Raw genomic sequence first — 21,873 nt, forward strand, 5'->3', positions numbered from 1 at the left:
ATTTAAAAATGAATAACTGCAACAACTTGGGTGATCAATAATCACACTAGATGTTAGTTTTGTTAAAAACTCTCACCATTCTAAATTTTATATTAGCTTAACAGCCTTTCCAATGTTTTCACTACTTCAAGAGCCATGAATATTTGTGATATTTTTACTTTTAATGAAAATAAATTATGATGCAATCCATTGTGAGAGTTATTGCATTTTGGTGTTGCATTTTGTGAAAGCAAATCTTAGCAGGACTTATGCACTTAATGGTAAGGTCCTAGGGAGGGTTACTGAACAAAGAGACCTTGGAGTGCAGGTACTGTAAGTCATGTTATGGCTGTACAGGACATTGGTTAGGCCACTTCAGGAATATTGCATGCAACTCTGGTTTCCTTCCTATTAGAAGGATGTTATGAAACTTGATAGGGTTCAGAAAAGATTTACAAGGATGTTGCCAGGGTTGGAGGATTTGAGCTATTGGGAGAGGTTGAATAGGCTGGGCCTGTTTTCCCTGGAGTGTTGGAGGCTGAGGGGTGACCTTATTGAAGTTTATGAAATCATGAAGGACATGGATAGGACAAGTAGACAAAGTCTTTTCCCTGGGGTTGGGTGATTCCAGAACTAGAGGTTATCGCTGTAGAGTGAGATGGGAAAGAAATAAAAAAGAGACCTAAGGGGCACCTTTTTCACGCCAAGAGTAGTGCTGGTATGGAATGAGCTGCCAGAGAAAGTGGCGGAATCTGGTACAATTGCAACATTTAAAAGACACCTGGATGGGTTTATGAATAGGAAGGGTTTGGAGGGATATGGGCCAGGTGCTGGCAGGTGGGACTAGATTAGGTTGGGATATCTGGTCAGCATGGACAAGTTGAATCGAAGGGTTTGTTTTCATGCTGTATGTCTCTATGACTCTATTTTGGCACAAAATTATGTTTAAAATATTGCTCCAGAACTATTATAAAACATTGAATAATCTTTCAATCACCTGCTTAATCAGGATAACATCTCAAAAAAGAAATTATCAGCAAAAGAAGAAAAAATGCATTCTTTCATCAATTATTAATGAAGGAAACTGATTTTATTGGTTCATGATTCTTATTGATATCTTCAACTTTTTTAATCTAAAGTTTTGATTCAGACTGGAATTTTTCATCTTCCCTTTCTGTTCATAATCAGTGTGTTAAATTCTGTACTTGAATAAATCTGGATAACTATAATTAGAAACTAAACTAAAGTAAAGAATAAGCAATGCATTCTAAACTTCACTTAGGTTTTGTTTGTTCCATTAAAAACAATCAAGCAGTGTGTAAAACTGACTGTAGGTTCATTTGAGCCCGTATCGTGCTGCTAATCAAATTCATATATTCTATATTTCTCAACTTATTTTTGCACGCCTTCTGCAAAAATTCTTTTTATTCTGGTCTTAAATAATTTTTGAATGCTTGTCCACTAGTATTCCATTTAGAGGAATGTGTGAGCAAGGTTCATCTTTGTGATTGTTAATGTATACAGGGTAGGAAAGACTATCAACTGGCCATCAGTCAGCCATCCCGATTCCCCTCCTAAAAAGGGCAAGAAAACTGTGAATTGTAAACAAATCATGATTTTTTTGGTTTAAAAAATCTTTTCCATCCCTACGTGTTAAGAAATTTCCAGAAGCTTCCAGGTTCACACATTATTTTACAGAACAATTGACTCTTACCCTATTAAGCAGTAATAATCAAGATATAGCTATAGCTCAGAACTCTCAGGCCAAGAATTATCATGCTGACCTTATTTCATCTTCTCCAGTATTATATTGTCCTTTCTAAATTTGAAGGATAGGAAATAAATAAGGTCATACCAAAGTCTTATAAAAGGAGAAAATGAGGACTGTAGATGCTGGAGATCAGAGTTGACAGCAAAGCTGGTCAGGCAGCATCCGAGGAGCAGGAGAATTGATGTTTTGGGCATAAGCCCTTCATCAGGGATGAGACTTGTGGGCTGGGGAGCTGAGAGATAAATGGGAGTGGTGGTGGGGCTGGGTGGAAGGTACCTAATAATGTGATAGGTGGATGAAGTTGGGGGAGAAGGTGATAGGTTCAAGAGGAGGGTGGAGATAGATGGGAAAGGTGATTGACAGGTCAGGAGAGGGGGTGCCAAGTTGGAGGCTTGGGACTGGGATAATGTACGGGGAGGGGAAATGAGGAAACTGGTGAAATCCATATTGATCCTGTGTGGTTGCAGGGTCACAATGTGGAATATGAGGCGTTCTTCCTCCAAGTGTCAGGTGGTAAGTGTTTGGTAATGGAGGAGGCCCAGGACCTGCATGTCCTTGGTGGAGTGGGAGGGAGAGTTGAAGTGTTCAGTCATGGGGTGGTGGCGTTGGTTGGTGCTTGTGTCCCAGAGATGTTCTCTGAAACTATCTGCAAGTTGGCATTCTGTCTCTCCAATGAAAGGAGACCACATCAAGTGCAACAGATACTGTGGATAACATTGGTGGAGGTACAGGTAAATTTCTGCTGGATGTGAAAGGATCTTTTGGGGCCTTGGACAGAGGTGAGAGGAGAGGTGTGGGCACAGTGTTTGTACATCCTGCGGTGGCAGGGGAAGGTGTCGGGAGTGGGGTGTGGACTGGTGGGGGGTGTGGACCTGATGAGGGAGTTGCAGAGGGAATGGTCTCTCCGGCGTGCTGATAGCGTGGGGAGGGAAATAGATCTCTGGTGGTGGGGTCTGTTTGTAAGTGGCGGAAATGGCAGAGGGTGATGCGATGTATACGGAGGTTGGTAGGGTGAAAGGTGAGGACCAGGGGTTCTGTCCTTGCTGTGTTGGGAAGGAGGGGTTCAAGGGAGCAGGTGTGGGAAGTGGAGGAGATATGCTGGAGGGCATCGTCAACCATGCAGAACGGGAAATTGTGATCTTGGAAGAAGGAGGCCATATGGGATTTTCTCAGGTGGAATTGGTCATCCTGGGAACAGATGTGGCAGAGGCAGAGGAATTGGGAATAAGGGATGGCATTTTTACAGGAGGTAGTGTGGAAGGATGTGTAGTATAGGTAGCTGTGGGAATTGGTGGACTTGTAGTAGATATCTATGGTTAGTCAGTCATTGGAGATGGAGATGGAGATGGAGAGGTCCAGGAAGAGGAGGGAAGTGTCTGAGATTGTCCAGGTGAATTTGAGGTCAAGGTGAAAGGTGTTAGTGAAGTTGAGGAAATGTTCAACTTCTTCATAGGAGCATGAGGTAGCGCCGATACAGTCATCGATGTAGCAGCTGAACAAGTAGGATGTGGTGCTAGTGTCACTGTAGAAGATGTACTGTTCCACGTACCCAACAAAGAAGCAGACATAGCTGGGGCCTATGGGGTGCCCATGGCTACCTCTTTGGTTTAGAGGAAGTGTGAGGATTGGAAGGAGATGTTGTTAAGGGTGAGGACCAATTCAGCCAGGCGGATGAGGGTGTCAGTGAAAGGGTACTGCTTGGGACGACGTGAGGGGAAGAAATGGAGAGCTTGGAGGCCTTTGTCTTAGCGGATGGATGTGTACAGGGACTGGATGTCCATGTTGAAGACGAGGCATTGGGGCTAGGGAAATGAAAGTCTTGGAGAAGGTGAAGGGTGTTGTTGGTATCCCAAAAATAAGTGGAGATTTCCTGGACTAAGGGGGGGACAGGACTGTATCAAGGTATGCAGAGATACGTTGAGTGAGACAAGAGCACTCAAGGCTGAGACAATGGGTCAACAGTGGATGTCAGGTTTGTGAATTTGTGCGAGGTTCATGGACAATGAAATTGGAGGCTGTGCATGGGAGACCTCCAGACGTGATGAGGTTGAGGATGGTCTGGGAAGTGATGATTTGGTGATGGGAGGTGAGATTGTGGTCAAGGGGGCAGTAGGAGGGAGTGTCTGTGAGTTGGTGCCTGGCTTCAGCATTGTGGAGGTCAGTGTACCAAACTACCACTGTGCCCCTCTTGTCTGCGGGTTTGATAGTGAGGTTGGGGTTACAGCGGAGGGAGTGGAAGCCTTCACATTGCAAGGTCAGGTGATTGGAGTGGGTGAGGGAGGTGGACAGGTTGAGGCAGTCGATGTCACAGTGGCAATTAGAGATTAAGAGATTGATGGTGGGTAACAGGCCAGTACTGGATGTCTAGGTAGATGGGGTGTGTTGGAAGTGAGAGAAGGGTTCCCACAAGCCACTAGTTCAAAATCTAATATAATTTTTTTAATATATAAACATATATACACATTACATCACACCTTGTAATAATTGTCCTTGAGATTTGTTGTGTCTTTGTCAGACAATATAGCCCTATTGGTGATAATGGCTTCTTCACACTGAGATTGGTGTTTGAAGGAATGGATAATGGTCACTTCCAAAACATTCTCCCTTGCATTCATCTGTAATTAACAACAATTCATGCAATTCATGGTGCATTCTATGCCTTCATTTTAAGTATCTAGATATATAATTTCTCACATTTCTACATCGAAGCAGATTTGCTCCACAAAGTGTATCCACTCCCGCGAACTATTCATCTCAACTTTCAATCTATTTTCTGTTTCTAGTGACTGCCACATATTTTGGTGTCATCAGGAAATGTGGTTATTGTGCTGCCTCCAAACTCTTTCCTATTAGAACATTATGAAAAAACTGAGAATATTTGAACATTTCATTGATTAATTAATTGCATTATAACTCATCAAAATCTCCATTTTCATGAGACTTTTCTAAAAATAACTTATTTATTTCATTTTCTGCACTATTAGTTTTGCACAGTGCATCAGGTGACACTCTATTAAATCCTTGGGGAAATGCAAGAGCTGATATCCACTCATATAATTTCCACTCCCATCAGCTCTTCAAAACATATGCATTAGGATGGTAAAATGTTTATTTGCTTTCTCAAGCTTTGTGGATATCATTTATATAATAGATCTGCTAATTATTTGTTTACACCATCTGTAAGGATGCTTTCTGTTAAATTCCCCAACATGGAGATTAAACAAATTGTGGCTAATTTTAACTGTATTCTGTGCAAAACATTAGTAATTAAGAAACAACAGCCTACAATTTTATTTTCCTAGGATTTGAGTTAAGTGCATTTTTCAATAATAAAACCAATTGTTCTTAGACACTAACCATATCTTACTGCACTATTGGTAATCTATTGTAAACCATCATACAAAAAATTCTTTTGTATGCCAAAATAAATTAAGTCAGGCCATTTTGCTTTCTCTATCTACATTAATGGTTGTAGGAGCATTAAAAAGGGTGAGGGGAACTTTATACAAAGGATATTTTTCATAAAATGTCAGTCAATAATACAATGAATTTATAATTGTTTAAATTGTTTGATAATTTCTTGTTGTAGAGCTTGTAACCCCACAAATCTAACCAGTGATGGCAAAACCACATCTAACAAGACAACAGACACTATTGCCATCGCTCTAAGAAATGAAGACAGCTACAAAAGTTATGAGAATACCACTGTGTACCTTTTATCTCTTTTCAACTGTATATCAACAGCGATTGTATTCAGTAAAGGAAAGCCCTATCGCAAACCAATCTATACTAACTGTAAGGAAATTTGTTATTTCAGTTGGCATCAATTAAATTATATTTTACTATGATACTCAGCTAATTATAGATGCATGAAATTAATAAATGAATTTTCCTCCGAAATTAATATTATCATGTGGATCTTCAATAGAAATCCAGATCATTGTAGTTTATGTGCTAATTTATTTTATTTTGATACTCATCTAAACAGTAAATACCACTAAAGGTTATATTGTTTCAACTGGGCAACACAAGGTTGCACATTCTCAGGTTTGATATCAACTCTGCTTGGTGAGCCAATCACATCTGGGAAAATAATGAGACACTGTGATTGGCTGCTGTACTGTTTGGCTAAGGAGAATAAAATGTTTGAATATTTCTGTCACTCAATACTATTCAGCAAACTCTGCTAGAAAAGTGTATATCATGACAAGATTAGAATTGGCTTCAGCATTCTCTTGGTTATGCAATCTTCTGCCATACAAGAACAGATTTTCTAATCAGGCTTATTTAAATAGAAGGATAACTGGAACTAATATCCATGATAATGTTGACACAACTTTTAGGGGCAATGGTCAGCAATCCCCTCTCATTTTGTTGCACTCTTGTCCTGGTATACTTGTCCTCCAAGGAGATGAAGCAAGCATTTTGCTTGCTCTCCACTTGTTCAACAGAACCTTTCCTTTGCCAACCACAATAAATTAGCCATACTTAGCACTCTCAGCTTCTAGCTCTATTTCTTATGTCAGTAAACCAAGTGTTAATCAGTGGTTTTGCTTGCAGTGTTTCTTCCAAAAACAACCTTTGAACGAGTTGTTGACATTATCCCTATTTGAGATCTCTAACTAGCTGTATCTGTAAGTTTACTCACCATCTATTGTAAAAGAAAACAAGGCTGTCAAAATATAAAAGTCATTTCCCTTTTTCTGAAGTTCCAGCACATGTTCTTACCTAACTTTGAACTGTCAGCAAATTTGGCTGGAATAGGTGCCTTTCTGAAACCAGTGTCTATGAAGTGACATGGTGACTTTGTAGTTAGTACTGTTAGTGGGTGGCACGGTGACACAGTGGTTAGCACTGCTGTTTCACAGTGCCAGAGACCCAGGTTCAATTCCCACCTCAGGCGACTGACTGTGTGGAGTTTGCACGTTCTCCCCGTGTCTGCGTGGGTTTCCTCCGGGTACTCCGGTTTCCTCCCACAGTCCAAAGATGTGCAGGTCAGGTGAATTGGCCATGCTAAATTGCCTGTAGTGTTACATAAGGGGTAAATGTAGGGGTATGGGTGGGTTGCGCTTCGTCGGGGTGGTGTAGACTTGTTGGGCCGAAGGGCCGTTTCCACGCTGTAAGTAATCTAATCTACACTGTGCAAGGAACGCAGGTTCAATTCCAGTCTCAGGGGACTGTCTGTGTGAAGTTTGCACATTATCCCCATGTATGCGAGGGGTTCCATTGGGTGCTCCAGTTTTCTCCCACAGTCTAAAGATGTGCAGGTTAGGTAAATTGGCTGTGCTAAATTGCCCATAGTGTCCAGGGATATGCAGGTGGATTAGCTATGCAGGGTTACGGGGATAGGTAGGGAGGTGAGTCTGAGTGGAATGCTCTTTGGAGAGTCGGTGTGGACTTGTTGGTCCAAATGGCCTGTTTCCACACTGTAGGAATTCTATGGATTTCTATACTGAGACAAGGTAATACTTTGTGACAATGTGGTTAAATAAAGAAGAACAAAATATATCAAGTACAAGTATGAAATTGTTTGAGGTATGTAGGGAAGAGGTGTTGTAAATTCTGGAAAGGGTGAAAATAGATAAGTCCCCTGGGCCTGATGGCATTTATCCTAGGATTCTCTGGGAAGCAAGGGAGGAGATTGCAGAGCCATTGGCCTTGATTTTTATGTCCTCATTGTCTACAGGAATAGTGCCAGAAGACTGGAGGATAGCAAATGTGGTTCCCTTGTTCAAGAAGGGGAGTAGGGACAGCCCTAGTAACTATAGGTCGGTGAGCCTCACTTCTGTTGTGGGCAAAGTCTTAGAGAGAATTGTAAGGGATAGGATTTATGAACATCTGAATAGGAATAATGTGATCAAGGATAGTCAGCATGGTTTTGTGAAGGGCAGATCGTGCCTCACAAACCTTATTGAATTCTTTGAGAAGGTGACTAAGGAGGTGGATGAGGGTAAAGCGGTAGATGTGGTGTATATGGATTTTAGTAAGGCGTTTGATAAGGTTCCCCATGGTAGGCTACTGCAAAAAATACGGAGGTATGGCATTGAGGGTCAGTTGGAGGTTTGGATTAGGAATTGGCTGGCTGGAAGAAGACAGAGGGTAGTAGTTGATGGTAAAGGTTCATCTTGGAGTGCCGTTACTAGTGGTGTTCCGCAAGGATCTGTTTTGGGACCATTGCTGTTTGTCATTTTGATAAATGACCTGGAGGAGGGGCTAGAAGGTTGGGTGAACAAGTTTGCAGATGATACGAAAGTCGGTGGAGTTGTTGACAGTGAGGAAGGATGTGTCAGGTTACAGCGGGATATAGATAAGCTGCAGAGCTGGGCAGAAAGGTGGCAAATGGAGTTCAATGTGGGTAAGTGTGAGGTGATTCACTTTGGTATGAGTAACAAAAAGATGGGGTACTGGGCTAATGGTCGGATACTTGGTCGTGTGGATGAGCAGAGGGATCTTGGTGTCCATGTACACAGATCTCTGAAAGTTGCCACCTAGGTAAATAGTGCGGTGAAGAAGGCATATGGCGTACTGGCTTTTATTGGTAGAGGAATTGAGTTCCGGAGTCCTGAGGTCATATTGCAGTTGTATAAGACTCTGGTGCGACTGCATCAGGAGTATTGTGTGCAGTTTTGGTCGCCATACTATAGGAAGGATGTGGAGGCACTGGAACGGGTGCAGAGGTGGTTTACCAGGATGTTGCCTGGTATGGTAGGAAGATCGTATGAGGAAAGGCTGAGGCACTTGGGACTGTTTTCATTGGAGAAAAGAAGGTTTAGGGGAGATTTGATAGAGGTGTACAAGATGATTAGGGGTTTAGATAGGGTTGACCATGAGAACCTTTTTCCACGTATGGAGTCAGCTATTACGAGGGGGCATAGCTTTAAATTAAGGGGTAGTAGGTATAGTACAGATGTTAGGGGTAGATTCTTTACTCAGTGAGTCATGAGTTCATGGAATGCCCTGCCAGTAGCAGTGGTAGACTCTCCCTCTTTATGGACATTTAAACGGGCATTAGATAGGTATATGGAGGATAGTGGCTAGTGTAGGTTAGGTGGGCTTGGATCGGCGCAACATCGAGGGCCAAAGGGCCTGTACCGCCCCGTATTTTTCTATGTTCTATGTTCTATAATTTGTAAGTCAAAATCAGCGTTAGTTCACTCACTCTGTTTTGTTTATGTGATTGAGAAATTTACTGTGGTTCAGTTTAATCTAATATTTCACAAACTCAAAGAACACAGATCTGGTGGTTTATAAAGGCACGAAACACTGATTAAGTGGTTTGGTTTAAAAAAAAACCCACGAGATTTCAAACTCTTCAGTTCTGCTTATATTGAACTAGAAATGGGAACTGTTCCTATCTTCACCGATGCTTCCAGATCTGCTGTGTTTTCTCTTGCACTTCCAGTTTTTTTTAAATTTCAGATCACCAGCATCTGCAGTATTTTGATTAGGTGGTTTATGTTGTTGACAGAATCCTAAAAATGCTACTCAGTTGCCGAAATAGTCCTTATTTGAATCATTTATTTCATAAGGATTCACAAAAAAAAAGTATTGGACATGCATGTGGTCATTTCCCAACTTCAATGAAGAATTGAAAGGACATGTTATGCAGTCCCCTGAAGAATGCTGTTCTCAGAGGATGGTCCATGGTTGCACAGCCTTTGGTTTTCAGTGTGCTCATGATTTTCAATGATGGATCTTGACAAAGGCTATCCTCCACTGAGAGTATTGAATTGATCCTAAAAGGGAGGTAGCTCACTTACCAGCTGGAGCTGGTAAGATCAGATAATGTTAGAATCAGAATCCTGGTTAATCTATTTCTAAACGAGAGAAGCTTATTAATTTGTTAGCGTCTTCATTCCTTGACAATACTTTTCTCATTGATTGCAGATATTTTTATGATTGTCCTTTTGGCTCAGTTTGGAACATGTCTGTATTTCCTTTTTGGCAAACATGAAACTTTATACAATGCTCTAGATGTAAGTATGTAAAATCAACAGATGTGAAATTTTACCTCAGCAGGAATGGAAAATAGATGGTTGCAGATTAGCTATTTGTTTTGCACCTCCAGGAACACGGTATTTCATCACTGTGTGTAAAGTACTTCCTAGTATTTTCATGCATTATATTCTTCTATAATATAGAGAAATTTGTTCAGAATTGATTTTAAAATATAAAAATAATTATTTGCAACATGGGAAAATAACTACATTATTTTCTAGTCCTGTCTTTGAAGTACTTTGTTCATGATGCACTAAGAATGTGGATTGTTGGACCCCACATAAAACATGAGTAAGCCACTTAGTCTCTCAAGTCTTTCCCATCATCCAACAATTGATGGCTGACATGCAACTGAAATCCTTATATTTGCTTTTGCCACATAACCCTTTAAAACTTTTCTTAACAAAAAGTAAACTTAGATCTAAATGAACAATTGATCCAGTATCAATTGTATATCCAAAACTTTGATCACCCTTTATGTGTTGAAAATATGTTGAAAAGTCTTTCTAAGTTTCATCCTTGAAACATTTTGTGCTAAGTTTTATGCTTTGTTCCCTGGTCTGAGGGTCCCCATATAGCTGAAATAATTTATTTCCATCCATCCTATCTGTTCCCCTTAAGAGCTTGGAAACTTTGATCAATTAAAACTTTAACAACCTGACTTCTAGGCAATACAACAATTGTAATAAAAATCATAGCGTTTGACAAACAATTTCCACAAATATGCTCAAACTCAGATGATTTGATGCAGAAAATAGAGCTGACTCCACCAATACATTTATGATAAATTAATGGAATAAAGAGCCAATGAATGTTTTGTTTTATCATTGTAATGTTATATCTCTTTTCTTTTCTCAGCTTGTTTGCACCCCGAGAAGCTGGAGAGTTTACCTTCTAGTTATGGTTCTTGTTCATTTTACTGTCATAATGGCCATTGAGGTAAATAGGGAAACTCTATTGCTTTTGTTTAGTTATGCTAGACATATGTATTCATGATATTTATGAAACGTCCGTAATGTTATTGGAAGTTTATAGCATAGACCATTCTGTCCAACAGATTTGTGTCAGCACTTATGCCTTGAATCACCTATCACCCACTTATTTGAATCTTATCAACATATCCTTCTCTTCCTTTTCACACCTTGTGCTTTACACATTAAGCAATCCCTTGGGATTCAGGATAACTTGTTCCCACTGTAATTCAATGGTTCCTGAAGAAGTTCATAAATTTAAGATACAATCTGCAGGTGGTGCTGGAAGTGTTGAGTACATGAGTTACCTTAACCTTGCCTCTTTGTGTTTCCGGCAAAGTCTCATGATGCATTTGGTGCCTACCAGAATGACCTTGTCCATTTTGCTTGGTTATGGATCAAGATACTCCTAGTCTATATGAATGATTGAACTCTTCAGGAATGTTTGAGGACATTCTTAAAGCATTCCGCTTTCCTCCAGGAATTGTCCTGTCATGAACATGTTTCAAGTTGAGCAGTTCCTTTTGACCTTTGATATCTGACATGTATATACCATGTCCTGACCAGCAAAGCTTACTTGGAGTCACCAGCACCTTGATGCTGGGTATTTTGGCTCGGGAGAGGACATTGCTGTTTGAGCGACTTTCTTAACACTGTACTTGGAGAATCCTCCAAATGCTAGTGTCTGCAATGCAAGTCTCTGAAACAGATAAACACTTTAAATGCAACCTTGCTACAGTTACTGCTTGTGTTGGTATGCATTCCCTGTAGTTTTCTTGCAGGCCTTCTAGTTCCAATGGACAGCAGAGACTTCCGAAGTCAATGCAATGATCAGTATTCCAATCATCATGCATGGAACATTGGAGCAGCTGCATGCTTGTCCAGCTAAGAGTGAACATTGGTTGTAGTGGTGGTCTCCATGTGCTTCATACACTTTGGGCAAAGAGATTTTTCCTAATTTCCATAATGGATTTATTACAAATAATCCAATAAATATGGATTTATTTGGTGATTTCCATATCCTTATGGCAACTAGCCTTGGTGTCTAATAGTGTAAATGTGATTTGGATGTGGAAGACGTTTTTTTTAAATCACTCCCTATGCTTTATCTTTACCAGCAAAACAAATTGCATTCTGTTTAGGCTTTTGTGAAATGTGTTCTTTCAAATCTACTTCTTCCTTTCACTACCAAGTTTCACTGAAATCAGAACCCACTTACTCCAAGTCTATGTTTTCCCCACACTATCCAGAGGTGCTTGCATGCACACCTCAACAGTTATTTTTCCTCCCACCACTCACCCATGTTTTCAATTAATACCCAATTTATTGCAGAGCCTGCTAGGTGCAGTCTACGCTAAGACTAGATATTTTCCTAATCAACTAGTTCAGAGATGTTATTAAAAACCTCCTGGAGCAGGTGTGTTGGTTCAGGGATAGGGACACTACCACTGAGCCACAAGAGGGCCCCCTACTTTTACAGCAGCTGGTTGTTTCAGATGTGCATCAGTGAAAGTGTTGGCAATGCATCACTTCTCTAAAAACTGAGTGCACAGGAGGCTGTCTCAAAGCAGATTGTTTGCACCAGCTGCAGCACAAGTTTAGCTTAATGGAAAATCACATGTTAAAACCTTTATAACGTTCTAAGAAACCATTTCCTGTAATTAAAATTTGCAAACTGATAAGAGGGTCGCACGTGAATCAAGAATTTATGTGCAGAGCTACTTTTGCGTATGCTAAATTATTTATGTTAACTGTTCACAGAATAAGAAAATTCTTATAACTGCATTTAAAGTGCAGAACCTGAAACAATCCTATGCTGACTCCACAAATTTTTCCATTATAAATTCCAAAAGTGACTTTTGTTTTGTAAACTGCATGTATAAAACTTGTCAACCTGTAATTGGTCCCTGCTCCAGTGGAGATGCTAGAGTGTCACCAATAGCCACACACTGCAGTTACAGCATGACAGGTGTTATATATGTTTCCATTGTAATTGTGAATATATAAATTTGAAAGAGGTCCTAAGGACAGAATGGATGACTTTAAAGTTGGACCTGGTTCAAATTGTTACATTGTCACTAACTGCTGAATCTCAAGGCCACAGGCTCCTGTGTGCAATGGCACTGGAGATTAAACAAGACTATAAAACATAGAAGCAAAAATAGGCCATGCAGCCTTTGACTGTTCACCTCCATTCAGTAGGTTCATGGCTGATCCGATATTCATCAAGTCCACTTTCCTTCCTTCTCCTTTTTACTTGATCTATCTCAGCCTTGACTTTCATTAATAACATGATGTTGGAGCCCTCTGTGATAAAGAATTCCACAGATTCCCTGCCTTCCATGAAAAGAATTCCTCCTCATCTCTGTTTGAGAAAGGTGACCCCTTACTCTCGAAATTACACCCTCTGGTCCTAGACTCTCCCTTAAGAGGAACCAATCTCTCAGTATTTACCATTTCAAATCCCCTCAGACTCCTATATTTTAATAAAGTCGCCTCTCATTCTTCTAAATTTCAATGAGTACAAGCCCAACCTACTCAACCTCTTGTCACAAGAAAATTCCTCCGTGCTCTAGATCAATCAAGTGAACCTTCTCTGGACTGCCTCCAAAACCAATATATCTTTCCTTGGATAAGAGGACCAAAACTGTTCACAATATTGTGGGTGTGATCTAAATAGTACTTTGTTTAGTTTTAGCAAGATCTCCCTAATTTTATCGAGAGTGTGGTGCTGGAAAATCACAGCAGGTCAGGCAGCATCCAAGGAGCAGGAGAATCGATGTTTCGGGCAAAAGCCCTTCATCAGGAATGAGGCTTGTGGGCTGGAGGTTTGAGAGATAAATGGGAGGGGGGTGAGATTGAGGGAAAGATAGCTGAGAATGCGATAGGTAGATGAAGGTAGGGGCAGAAGTGATAGGTCAAAGAGGAGGGTGGAGCGGATAGATGGGAAAGGTGATGGACAGATCAAGAGGGTGGTGCCAAGCTTTTGTCCACTTACTTGACCTGTCAATATCGCTCTGCAGATTCTTTATGCCAACTTCACCACATCCCTCCCATTATTTTTTGTGTCATCCACAAATATGGTGATCACATGTTCACTTTTTACTTAGGAGATAGTGACATTTTTTTAGATTCCAATTGCTGTACATTTTATCAGAAGGATGTGTCACTTAATTCAAAAGAATGTAAACCTGTAGGTTAAATGAGGAAAAAGTAATTAATAAAATAAAGTTGATGTTATTTTAATAGGAAATTCTAATAGAAAATAGATGCCTCAAGGTGTTCCTAACAAAGTGTTGCAAAGTAAAATCTACACAGCATTACAAGAAGATGCAAAGAATAATAACGAAAGAACCAAACTGGCCTCCTGAAGATGATACAGATTATACAACATCTTGTACCATGGATGAAGCGACTCTGGAAGCTTATTCTAACATGAACTATGAACATGACAAAGACTCTAAAACAGCCTCAAATGGATTTGCAAATACTACTTCAAAGCAAGTTGAGGAGGGAAGCTCTAAGAAAGATAACATTTAAAATGGTTATTGACACCACTGCAGAAACTTTTAGTTTAAAACTGTAATACCATTCCACCAGGAAACACTTCCAACTGACTAATGGTTTTTGGTAAACATTTTTAATAATGAAGTACGATAATCAATATGGGATTAATGTAAATGATTTTCAAAGCAATTAACCTAATTTACATATATACAATCGGAAAATCACCTAAGAACTTTGGACATTGCTCATTTACCCTATGATACGGTACTCTTTGTTTACTGTTATTACTCTTATGTCATTATTAGAGTGAAAATGCACCTTCCACTTTATTTACAAACTAGGCAATAAAAAGTACCAGTATGCCTGAGCTTCTTGAAAGAATTATTATGTGCTTATAGCTCTCTATTGCTTTTCTGAAGCAAGGTTTAAATCTGTCTGGAAGTTGAAGGAACTTTTGCAGATTGGATGGGAGGGCTGAATAAGTCAAGTTTTACTCCCTACTGCAATACTGTCCTACACCATTAATAATCAATAAGCAAATAATCTACATAATTCATTTTCATTGCTTAATCATTTCTGTAACTTGTTATGTCAAACCATACATGTAGGAGCACCCTCATCTAACATTCAGCAGAGTTTATATTGATTGTAATAAAGAAAGCAGCAGTCCTATTCTTCCTCTCAATTTATAACTGCTTGCCTTTCACTGAAAGTTTTGAAAATCTCACCATTATGTACTTGCTTGTGCAGCTTTTCATACAAAAATGATTAGGTATGTTTCAATGAGAAAGCAAAATAATCAGTTATATTCAGTTGACATAAAAACATAAACAGGGATTTTGGTATCTGTACTTTGGAATGTCTTGAAAAAGGTTATGTTGATGTTTGAATTTGATTGTTTGATCTGGAATCTCATTGGAAATTCATTCTTGCAACATATCCCACTTGCATTGAGATTTTCCCAGATTCCTGTTCATAATAATGAATACAGAACTGAATTCAGAATTCTTGGAATTTTGGACCCTCCATGTCCTATATACAACCACATCTCTGCATCAGTTATATTCCTCCTTCAAGCAAATTGTTCCTTTAATGTCATGGATCTTCATTCAATGGTGAGCAATTTTAATACACACTCAAATAATTAAATATTGAATGAAATACTTGCTCCATTAATAATGACAGAAAGTAAGAGAATTATTGTAAAAGCCCATTAACTTCATGAATATTTCTTCAGGGGAGATAATCTGACATTTTACCTGATCTGGCCTATAGGTGACTCCAGACCCATAGTAATATGGTCAGCTCTGAAACTGTCCCCTGAAATAGTCACTCAGTTTACCCACATTATATGGACTGTAGCAGTTCAAATATTGCTACCCAATTACTATCAAACGGGAGTTAGGGACGACCAGAAAATGCTGGCCTTGGTATGATGCTCATACCACAAGTCGTTATTTTTTAAAATGTTAAATTATTATTCCCCATGTTTCTAAGTTTCTGCATTGTTGAATGGTTGATACTTTGTAAACTGAGACTACAGCTGTCAGTATTTATGTTGTAACAAATCTGCTGGGTCTATCTTGCTCCCTTTTGCCAGTATCTTTAAATTCTGAAATATTTTGATCCGGTGTTTATATGCAGGTCGTCTGCCCAGTGGGGAATTTTACTGGTGGCCCCAGATTTCCACATGGTTCCTTGACATGGCCCCTGTAGTCCCCTTTGTTTACTATTTTAATAATTAATCCTTTGGAATATATGAGTGTAGTTTTTCTGGGCAAATTGTACAAATCAGAGTTATTTTAGAAATGAAAGTAGTCATTTTAAAGAATAAAATCCCTTTGTGCTTTTTATATAATTCGCTATTTTTTTCAAGTTCCTGTTCAATTTTCTTCTCTACTACATCTATATTTACATTTTATTATTGATGAGGGGTTTACAAGATGAAACTATAGATAAGTAAAGTCTTTTGGCACACAGAATAATAACATGGTGGTGTAAACTACATCAGCAGAGAGAGATGGAAATTAATTATTAGCAGTTCACGGGTTGAATTTGATCTGATAATGAAAACTATTTGATTACACTTTGTTTTAAATCTAATGATTCCATTTGATGAACGATGCAGTGCTTGGTGGGGGTTGGTAATTTGGGTGAAGCAATGACTAATCTTTATTTTAAACCTCTGAAATATGCTGGTTTCAAATTATCCTGGTTAACTTAATTTAATCTTAATTATTGAAAGGACGCAGTGAAATATATCTGGGCAAACTCAATTACGCTTCCAATCAAAATATTCAAATGCTAGTCAGACTAGAAATGAAAGAATAGGCAGGATGAATGAGTGGCTTGAGAGATGGTGTGGGGAGGTTGGGGGGGAGTGGGGGTAGGGGGGAAGGGATGGTGGGGGTTCAGATTTTTGGAACATTGAGACCAGTTCTGGGGAAGGTGGGACTATTACAAATCAGATGGTCTACACCCGGGCAGGACTGGAGCCAATTTCCTAGGGATGCTTTTGTTAATGCTATTGGGGAGGGTTTAAACTAATGTAGTAGGGGGATGGGAACCAAATGTGGAGGTTAGAGGACAGTAAGGAAGTAGTAACTAAAGCCTGTAAGGAAATAGATAATGCAGTCAGTGTGACTAAGGGGAAGAGTAGGCAGGGAACAGATGATGAATGCAAAGGGACAGGTGGTCTGAGGTGCATTTGCTTTAATGCAGGAAGTGTAGTAGGGAAGGCAGATGAACTTAGGGCTTGGATTAGTACCTGGGAGTATGATGTTATTGCTATTACTGAGACTTGGTTGAGGGAAGGGCAAGATTGGCAACTAAATATCCCAGGATATAGATGCTTCAGGCGGGATAGAGAGGGAGGTAAAAGAAGTGGAGGAGTTGCACTACTAGTCAAAGAGGATGTCACAGCTGTGCTGAAGGAGGACACTATGGAAGACTCGAGCAGTGAGGCAATATGGGCAGAGCTCTGAAATAGGAAGGGTGTGGAAACAATGTTGGGACTGTACGACAGGACTCCCAACAGCGAGCGTGATATAGAGGTACAAATATGTAGACAGATTATGGAAAGATGTAGGAGCAACAGGGTGGTAGTGATGGGAGTTTTTAATTTTCCCAATGTTGACTGGCATTTACTTAGTGTCAGTGGTTTAGATGGAGCAGATTTTGTAAGGAGCATCCAGGAGGGTTTTATAGAGCAGTATAAATAGTCCAACTCGGGAAGGGGCCACACTGGACCTGGTGTTTGGGAATGAGCCTAGCCAGTTGGTTGAAGTTTCAGTGGGGGATTACTTTGGGAATAATGATCACTATTCCGTAAGTTTTCAAATACTCATGGACAAAGACAAGAGTGGTCCTAAAGGAAGAGTGCAAAATTGAGGGAAGACCAACTATAGCAAAATTCAGCAGGAGCTGGGAACGTGGATTGGGAACAATTGTTTGAGGGTAAACGACATTTGATATATGGGAGGCATTCAAAGAGAGGTTGATTAGAGAGCAGGACAGACATGTCCCTGTGAAAATGAGGGATAGGGAATCATGGATGGCAGGTGAAATTGTGAGACTGGCTAAGAGGAAAAAGGGAGCATTCATTAGGTTGAGGCGACTGAAAATAGACAAAGCTTTGGAAAAATATCAGGGAAGTAGGACTAATCTGAAACAAGGAATTAAGAGGGGTAAAAGGGGTTAAGAAATATCTTTAGCAAATAGGGTTAAGGAAAATCCCAGAGCCTTTTATTCATATATAAGGAGCAAGAGGATAACTAGAGAAATGGTTGGCCCACTCAAGAACAAAGGAAGAAAGTTATGTGTGGAGTCAGAGAAAATGGGTGAGATTCTTAATAAATATTTTGTGTTCGTATTCACTGAAGAGAGGGCATGACGGATGTTGAGGTTAAGGATATGTTTGATTATTCTAGGTCAAGTTGGCAAAAGGAGGGAGGAAGTGTTGGATACTCTAAAAGGCATGAAGGTGGACAAGTCCCCAGGTCCAGATTAGAGTGGTGCTGGGAAAGCACAGCAGGTCAGGCAGCATCTGAGGAGCAGGAAAATCGACATTTCGGGCAAAAGCCCTTCATCAGGAATGAGGCAGGTAGCCTCTGGGTGGAGAGATACATGGGAGGGGGATGTGGCTGGTGAGAAGGTAAACGAGAGTACAATAGGTGGATGGAGGTGGGGGTGAAGGTGATAGGTTGGAGAGGAGTGTGGAGCAGATAGGTGTGAAGGAAGATTGGCACGTATGACAGGTCATGAGCATGGTGCTGAGCTGGAAGGTCGGAACTGGGGTAAGGTGGGGGGAGGGGAAATGTGGAAATGAATGTAGTCCACATTGATGCCCTGGGGCTGAAGTGTTCTGAGGCGGAAGATGAGGCGTTCTTCCTCCAGGCGTTGGGTGGTGAGGAAGTGGTGGTGGAGGAGTCCCAGGACTTGCATGCTCTCGGCAGAGTGGGAGGGGGAGTTGAAATGTTGGGCCACAGAGCGGTGGGGTTCATTGGTGCGGGTGTCCCGGAGATGTTCCCTAAAGTGCTTTGCAAGAAGGCGTCCGGTCTCCCCGATGTAGAGGAGACCGCATCGAGAACAACGGATACAGTAATGACATTGGTGGATGTGCAGGTAAAACGGAGGTGATGGAGGCAGGCATGAAAGTATCATTTAAGATACATGAAATGGCAGGGTGCAGAGGAATACAGATCCTTGGAAATAGGTGACAGGTTTAGATAGAGGATTTGGATCGACGCAGGCTTGGAGGGCCAAAGGGCCTGTTCTTGTGCTCTAATTTTCTTTGTTCTTTATTCTCAATTTGCACCTACAATTACTATTGTATGGGGTATATGGCAGAGGAACCGGGTATTCAGCCTAATCAATCATAAGGTGTTTATATTTCACTCAATTAAATTATCTCACAATTTTCCCCCTTTTAAATCTATTATATAGCCTCTTGCTCATGGATGTTTAGGTTCCCTCAAACTTATTCTTTCAACCCTGAATCAAAGACTCATGGCTCTTAGCAACAAGATGAGGAGGCATGTACAAATCTGTCGGATCGAGCAGAAACTAAGTTAGGGACCAAAAAATTGCAGATACTGGGATCCAAGATAGACAAGCAGGAGGCTGGAAGAACACAGCAAGTTAGGCAGCATCAAGAGATGGAGAAGTCAATGTTTTGGGGTGTAACGTTGAAATATACTTTATGGAGGTACAGGTAAATTTCTGTTGGATGTGAACTTGGGGCCTTGGATGGAGGTGAGGGGCAAGGTGTGGCTGCAGGTTTTGCAATTCTTGCAGTGGTAGGGGAAGGTGGTGTGAGTGGGCTGAGGGTTGGTGGGGAGCGTAGATCTGACAAGAGAGTCATGAATGGAATGATCTCGCTGGAATGCTGATAGAGGCGGGGAGGGAAATATATTCCAAATGGTGTGTTCTGTTTGTAGGTGGTGTAAGTGGTGGAGGATGATGTGATGTATACAGAGGTTGGTGGGGTGGAAGTTGAGGACCGGGGGTGTTCTGTCCTTGTTGCATTGGGAAGGGTGGTCGGCTAATCCACCATGACAAAGGCCTCCAAGCCCTCCGTTTCTTCCTCTCATGCCGTCCCAACCAGTACCCTTTCACTGATCCCTCATCAGCATGGCTGAATTTAACAACTTCTCCCTCCAATCCTCCCACTTCCTCCAAACCAAAGGGGTAGCCATGGGCTATGCCTGCCTCCTGTTGGGTACGTGGAACAGCACCATCCCCCACCTTTTCTTCCGCTACATTGGTTACTGTATTGGTGCCACCTCATGCTCCCATGAGGAGGTTGAACAGTTCATCAACTTCACTAACACCTATCACCCCAACCTCAAATTCACCTGGACCATCGTGGACACCTCCCCCTCCCCTTCCTAGACCTCTCTGTCTCCATCTCTGGTGACCGACTAAACACAGACATCTATTACAAATCCACGGACTCCCACAGCTTCCTAGACTACACCTCTTCCCTCCCTGCCTCCTGTAAAAACGCCATCCCTTATTCCCAATTCTTCCGCCTTCACCACATCTGTTCCCAGGATGACCAGTTCCACAACAGAAAATCCCAGATGGCCTCCTTCTTCAAAGACTGCAATTTCCCCTCCCATGTGGTCAACAATGCCATCCAGTGCATCTCCTCCACTTCCCACACGTCCGCCCTTGAACCCCACCCCTCAAATCACAACAAGGACAGAATGCCTCTGATCCTCACCTTCCGTCTCACTGACCTCCATTCCCTCTGCGACTCCCTTGTCAGATTCACACCCCACCACCAACCCACACTCTAGTCCCAGCACCTTTCCCTGCCACCGCAGGAACTGCATAACCTGCGCCCACACCTCCCCCCTCACCTCTGTCCAAGGCCCCAAAGGATCCTTCCACATGCAACAGAAATGTACCTGTACCTTCACAAAGGTCATCTACTGTATCCATTGCACTCGATGTGGTCTCCTCTACATCAGGGAGATAGGACGCCAACTTGCAGATCGTTTCAGAGAACATCTATGGGACACCCGCACCAACCAACCCAACCGTCCCGTGGCAAAACACTTCAACTCCCCCTCCCACTCCATCAAGCACATACAGGTCTTGAGTGAAGTGAGAGATGGCACAGGGCAGGGCGACACTCGGCACACGGACACGCAAATGGCCGCTGAGCCATAGGTTGGCCACTTGACACACAAGATGGCTGCCAGACTACAATATGGAGAGGGACAGCAGAGCAAATACAGATACTGCCAGGGGCCACCACAATGTCAGCACAATGCACTCACAAACTAGTTAATTAGTTTAAGGCGGGTGAGGGAGAGAATACACATGAGTAGTGTATACTGCCAGCCGAAGTGTCTGGGTCCAGCCAACACTTTTGATAGAAATGCTACCAGCTTGATACAGACTCAATAGAGAGTGATAATAGCCAGGCCTGCAGTAATCGTCCTTCTCAGGATGAGCAATTAGCAACTGTTACTACAGTAATGGACTTCTGCGCAGACATTGAAAATGACAATGTCTGCACTGAAACTGCAAATGACCATGCTGAAATTAACAACGTCTGGGCTGAAACTGACAATGACCGCACCAAAACTATCAATGTTTACAATAAACAAACTATATTACAAAGACAATAACCTCATCACTAACCTATTACATTACAAAATGTATAAAAGTATCTTGACATGTGCTCAAGGTTGAGAGAGGACTCGCAGCTGGCCACTGTGCTGTGTCTCTCTATCCCAGAGCTCCTGTATTTCCTCATACAATAAACTCTGTTGTTGAATCGTGACGCTCACTCCAAGGCTGGTGATTTTCCCCACAACATGGGCCTCCTCCATCGCCAAACCCTTACCACCTGACGCCTGAAGCAAGAACGCCTCATCTTCTGTCTTGGGACCCTGCAACCACATGGGATTAATGTGGATTTCACCTCATTTCCCCTCCCTCCACCTTATCCCAGTCCCAAGCCTCCAACTCAGCACCACCCTCTTGACCTGTCTATCATCTTTCCCATCTATCCAGTCCACCCTCCTCTCCGACCTATCACCTTCTCCCCCACAATCATCTGCCTAAAGCATTCTCAACTACCTTCCCCCCAGCCCACCCCCTCCCATTTATCTCTCACCCCCCTGCCTCGGC

At 41.5% G+C, this 21,873-nt stretch overlaps 1 protein-coding gene across 1 annotated transcript in view; it reads left to right on the top strand.

Moving 5' to 3' along the window:
• The window catches only part of LOC140478920 (probable cation-transporting ATPase 13A4), a 110,759-nt gene extending 96,274 nt beyond the window's left edge, over nt 1-14,485 (top strand). The window contains exons 29-32 of the mRNA XM_072572549.1: nt 5,340-5,545; nt 9,638-9,726; nt 10,607-10,687; nt 13,969-14,485. Of these exons, the coding sequence (XP_072428650.1) occupies nt 5,340-5,545; nt 9,638-9,726; nt 10,607-10,687; nt 13,969-14,259 (667 nt within the window). The 3' untranslated portion in view covers nt 14,260-14,485. The remainder of the gene's footprint in view (nt 1-5,339; nt 5,546-9,637; nt 9,727-10,606; nt 10,688-13,968) is intronic.
• The last annotated feature ends 7,388 nt before the right edge of the window (nt 14,486-21,873 follow it).

The sequence above is a fragment of the Chiloscyllium punctatum genome, chromosome 6 (genome assembly GCF_047496795.1).
Source record: "Chiloscyllium punctatum isolate Juve2018m chromosome 6, sChiPun1.3, whole genome shotgun sequence".
NCBI lineage: Eukaryota > Metazoa > Chordata > Chondrichthyes > Orectolobiformes > Hemiscylliidae > Chiloscyllium > Chiloscyllium punctatum.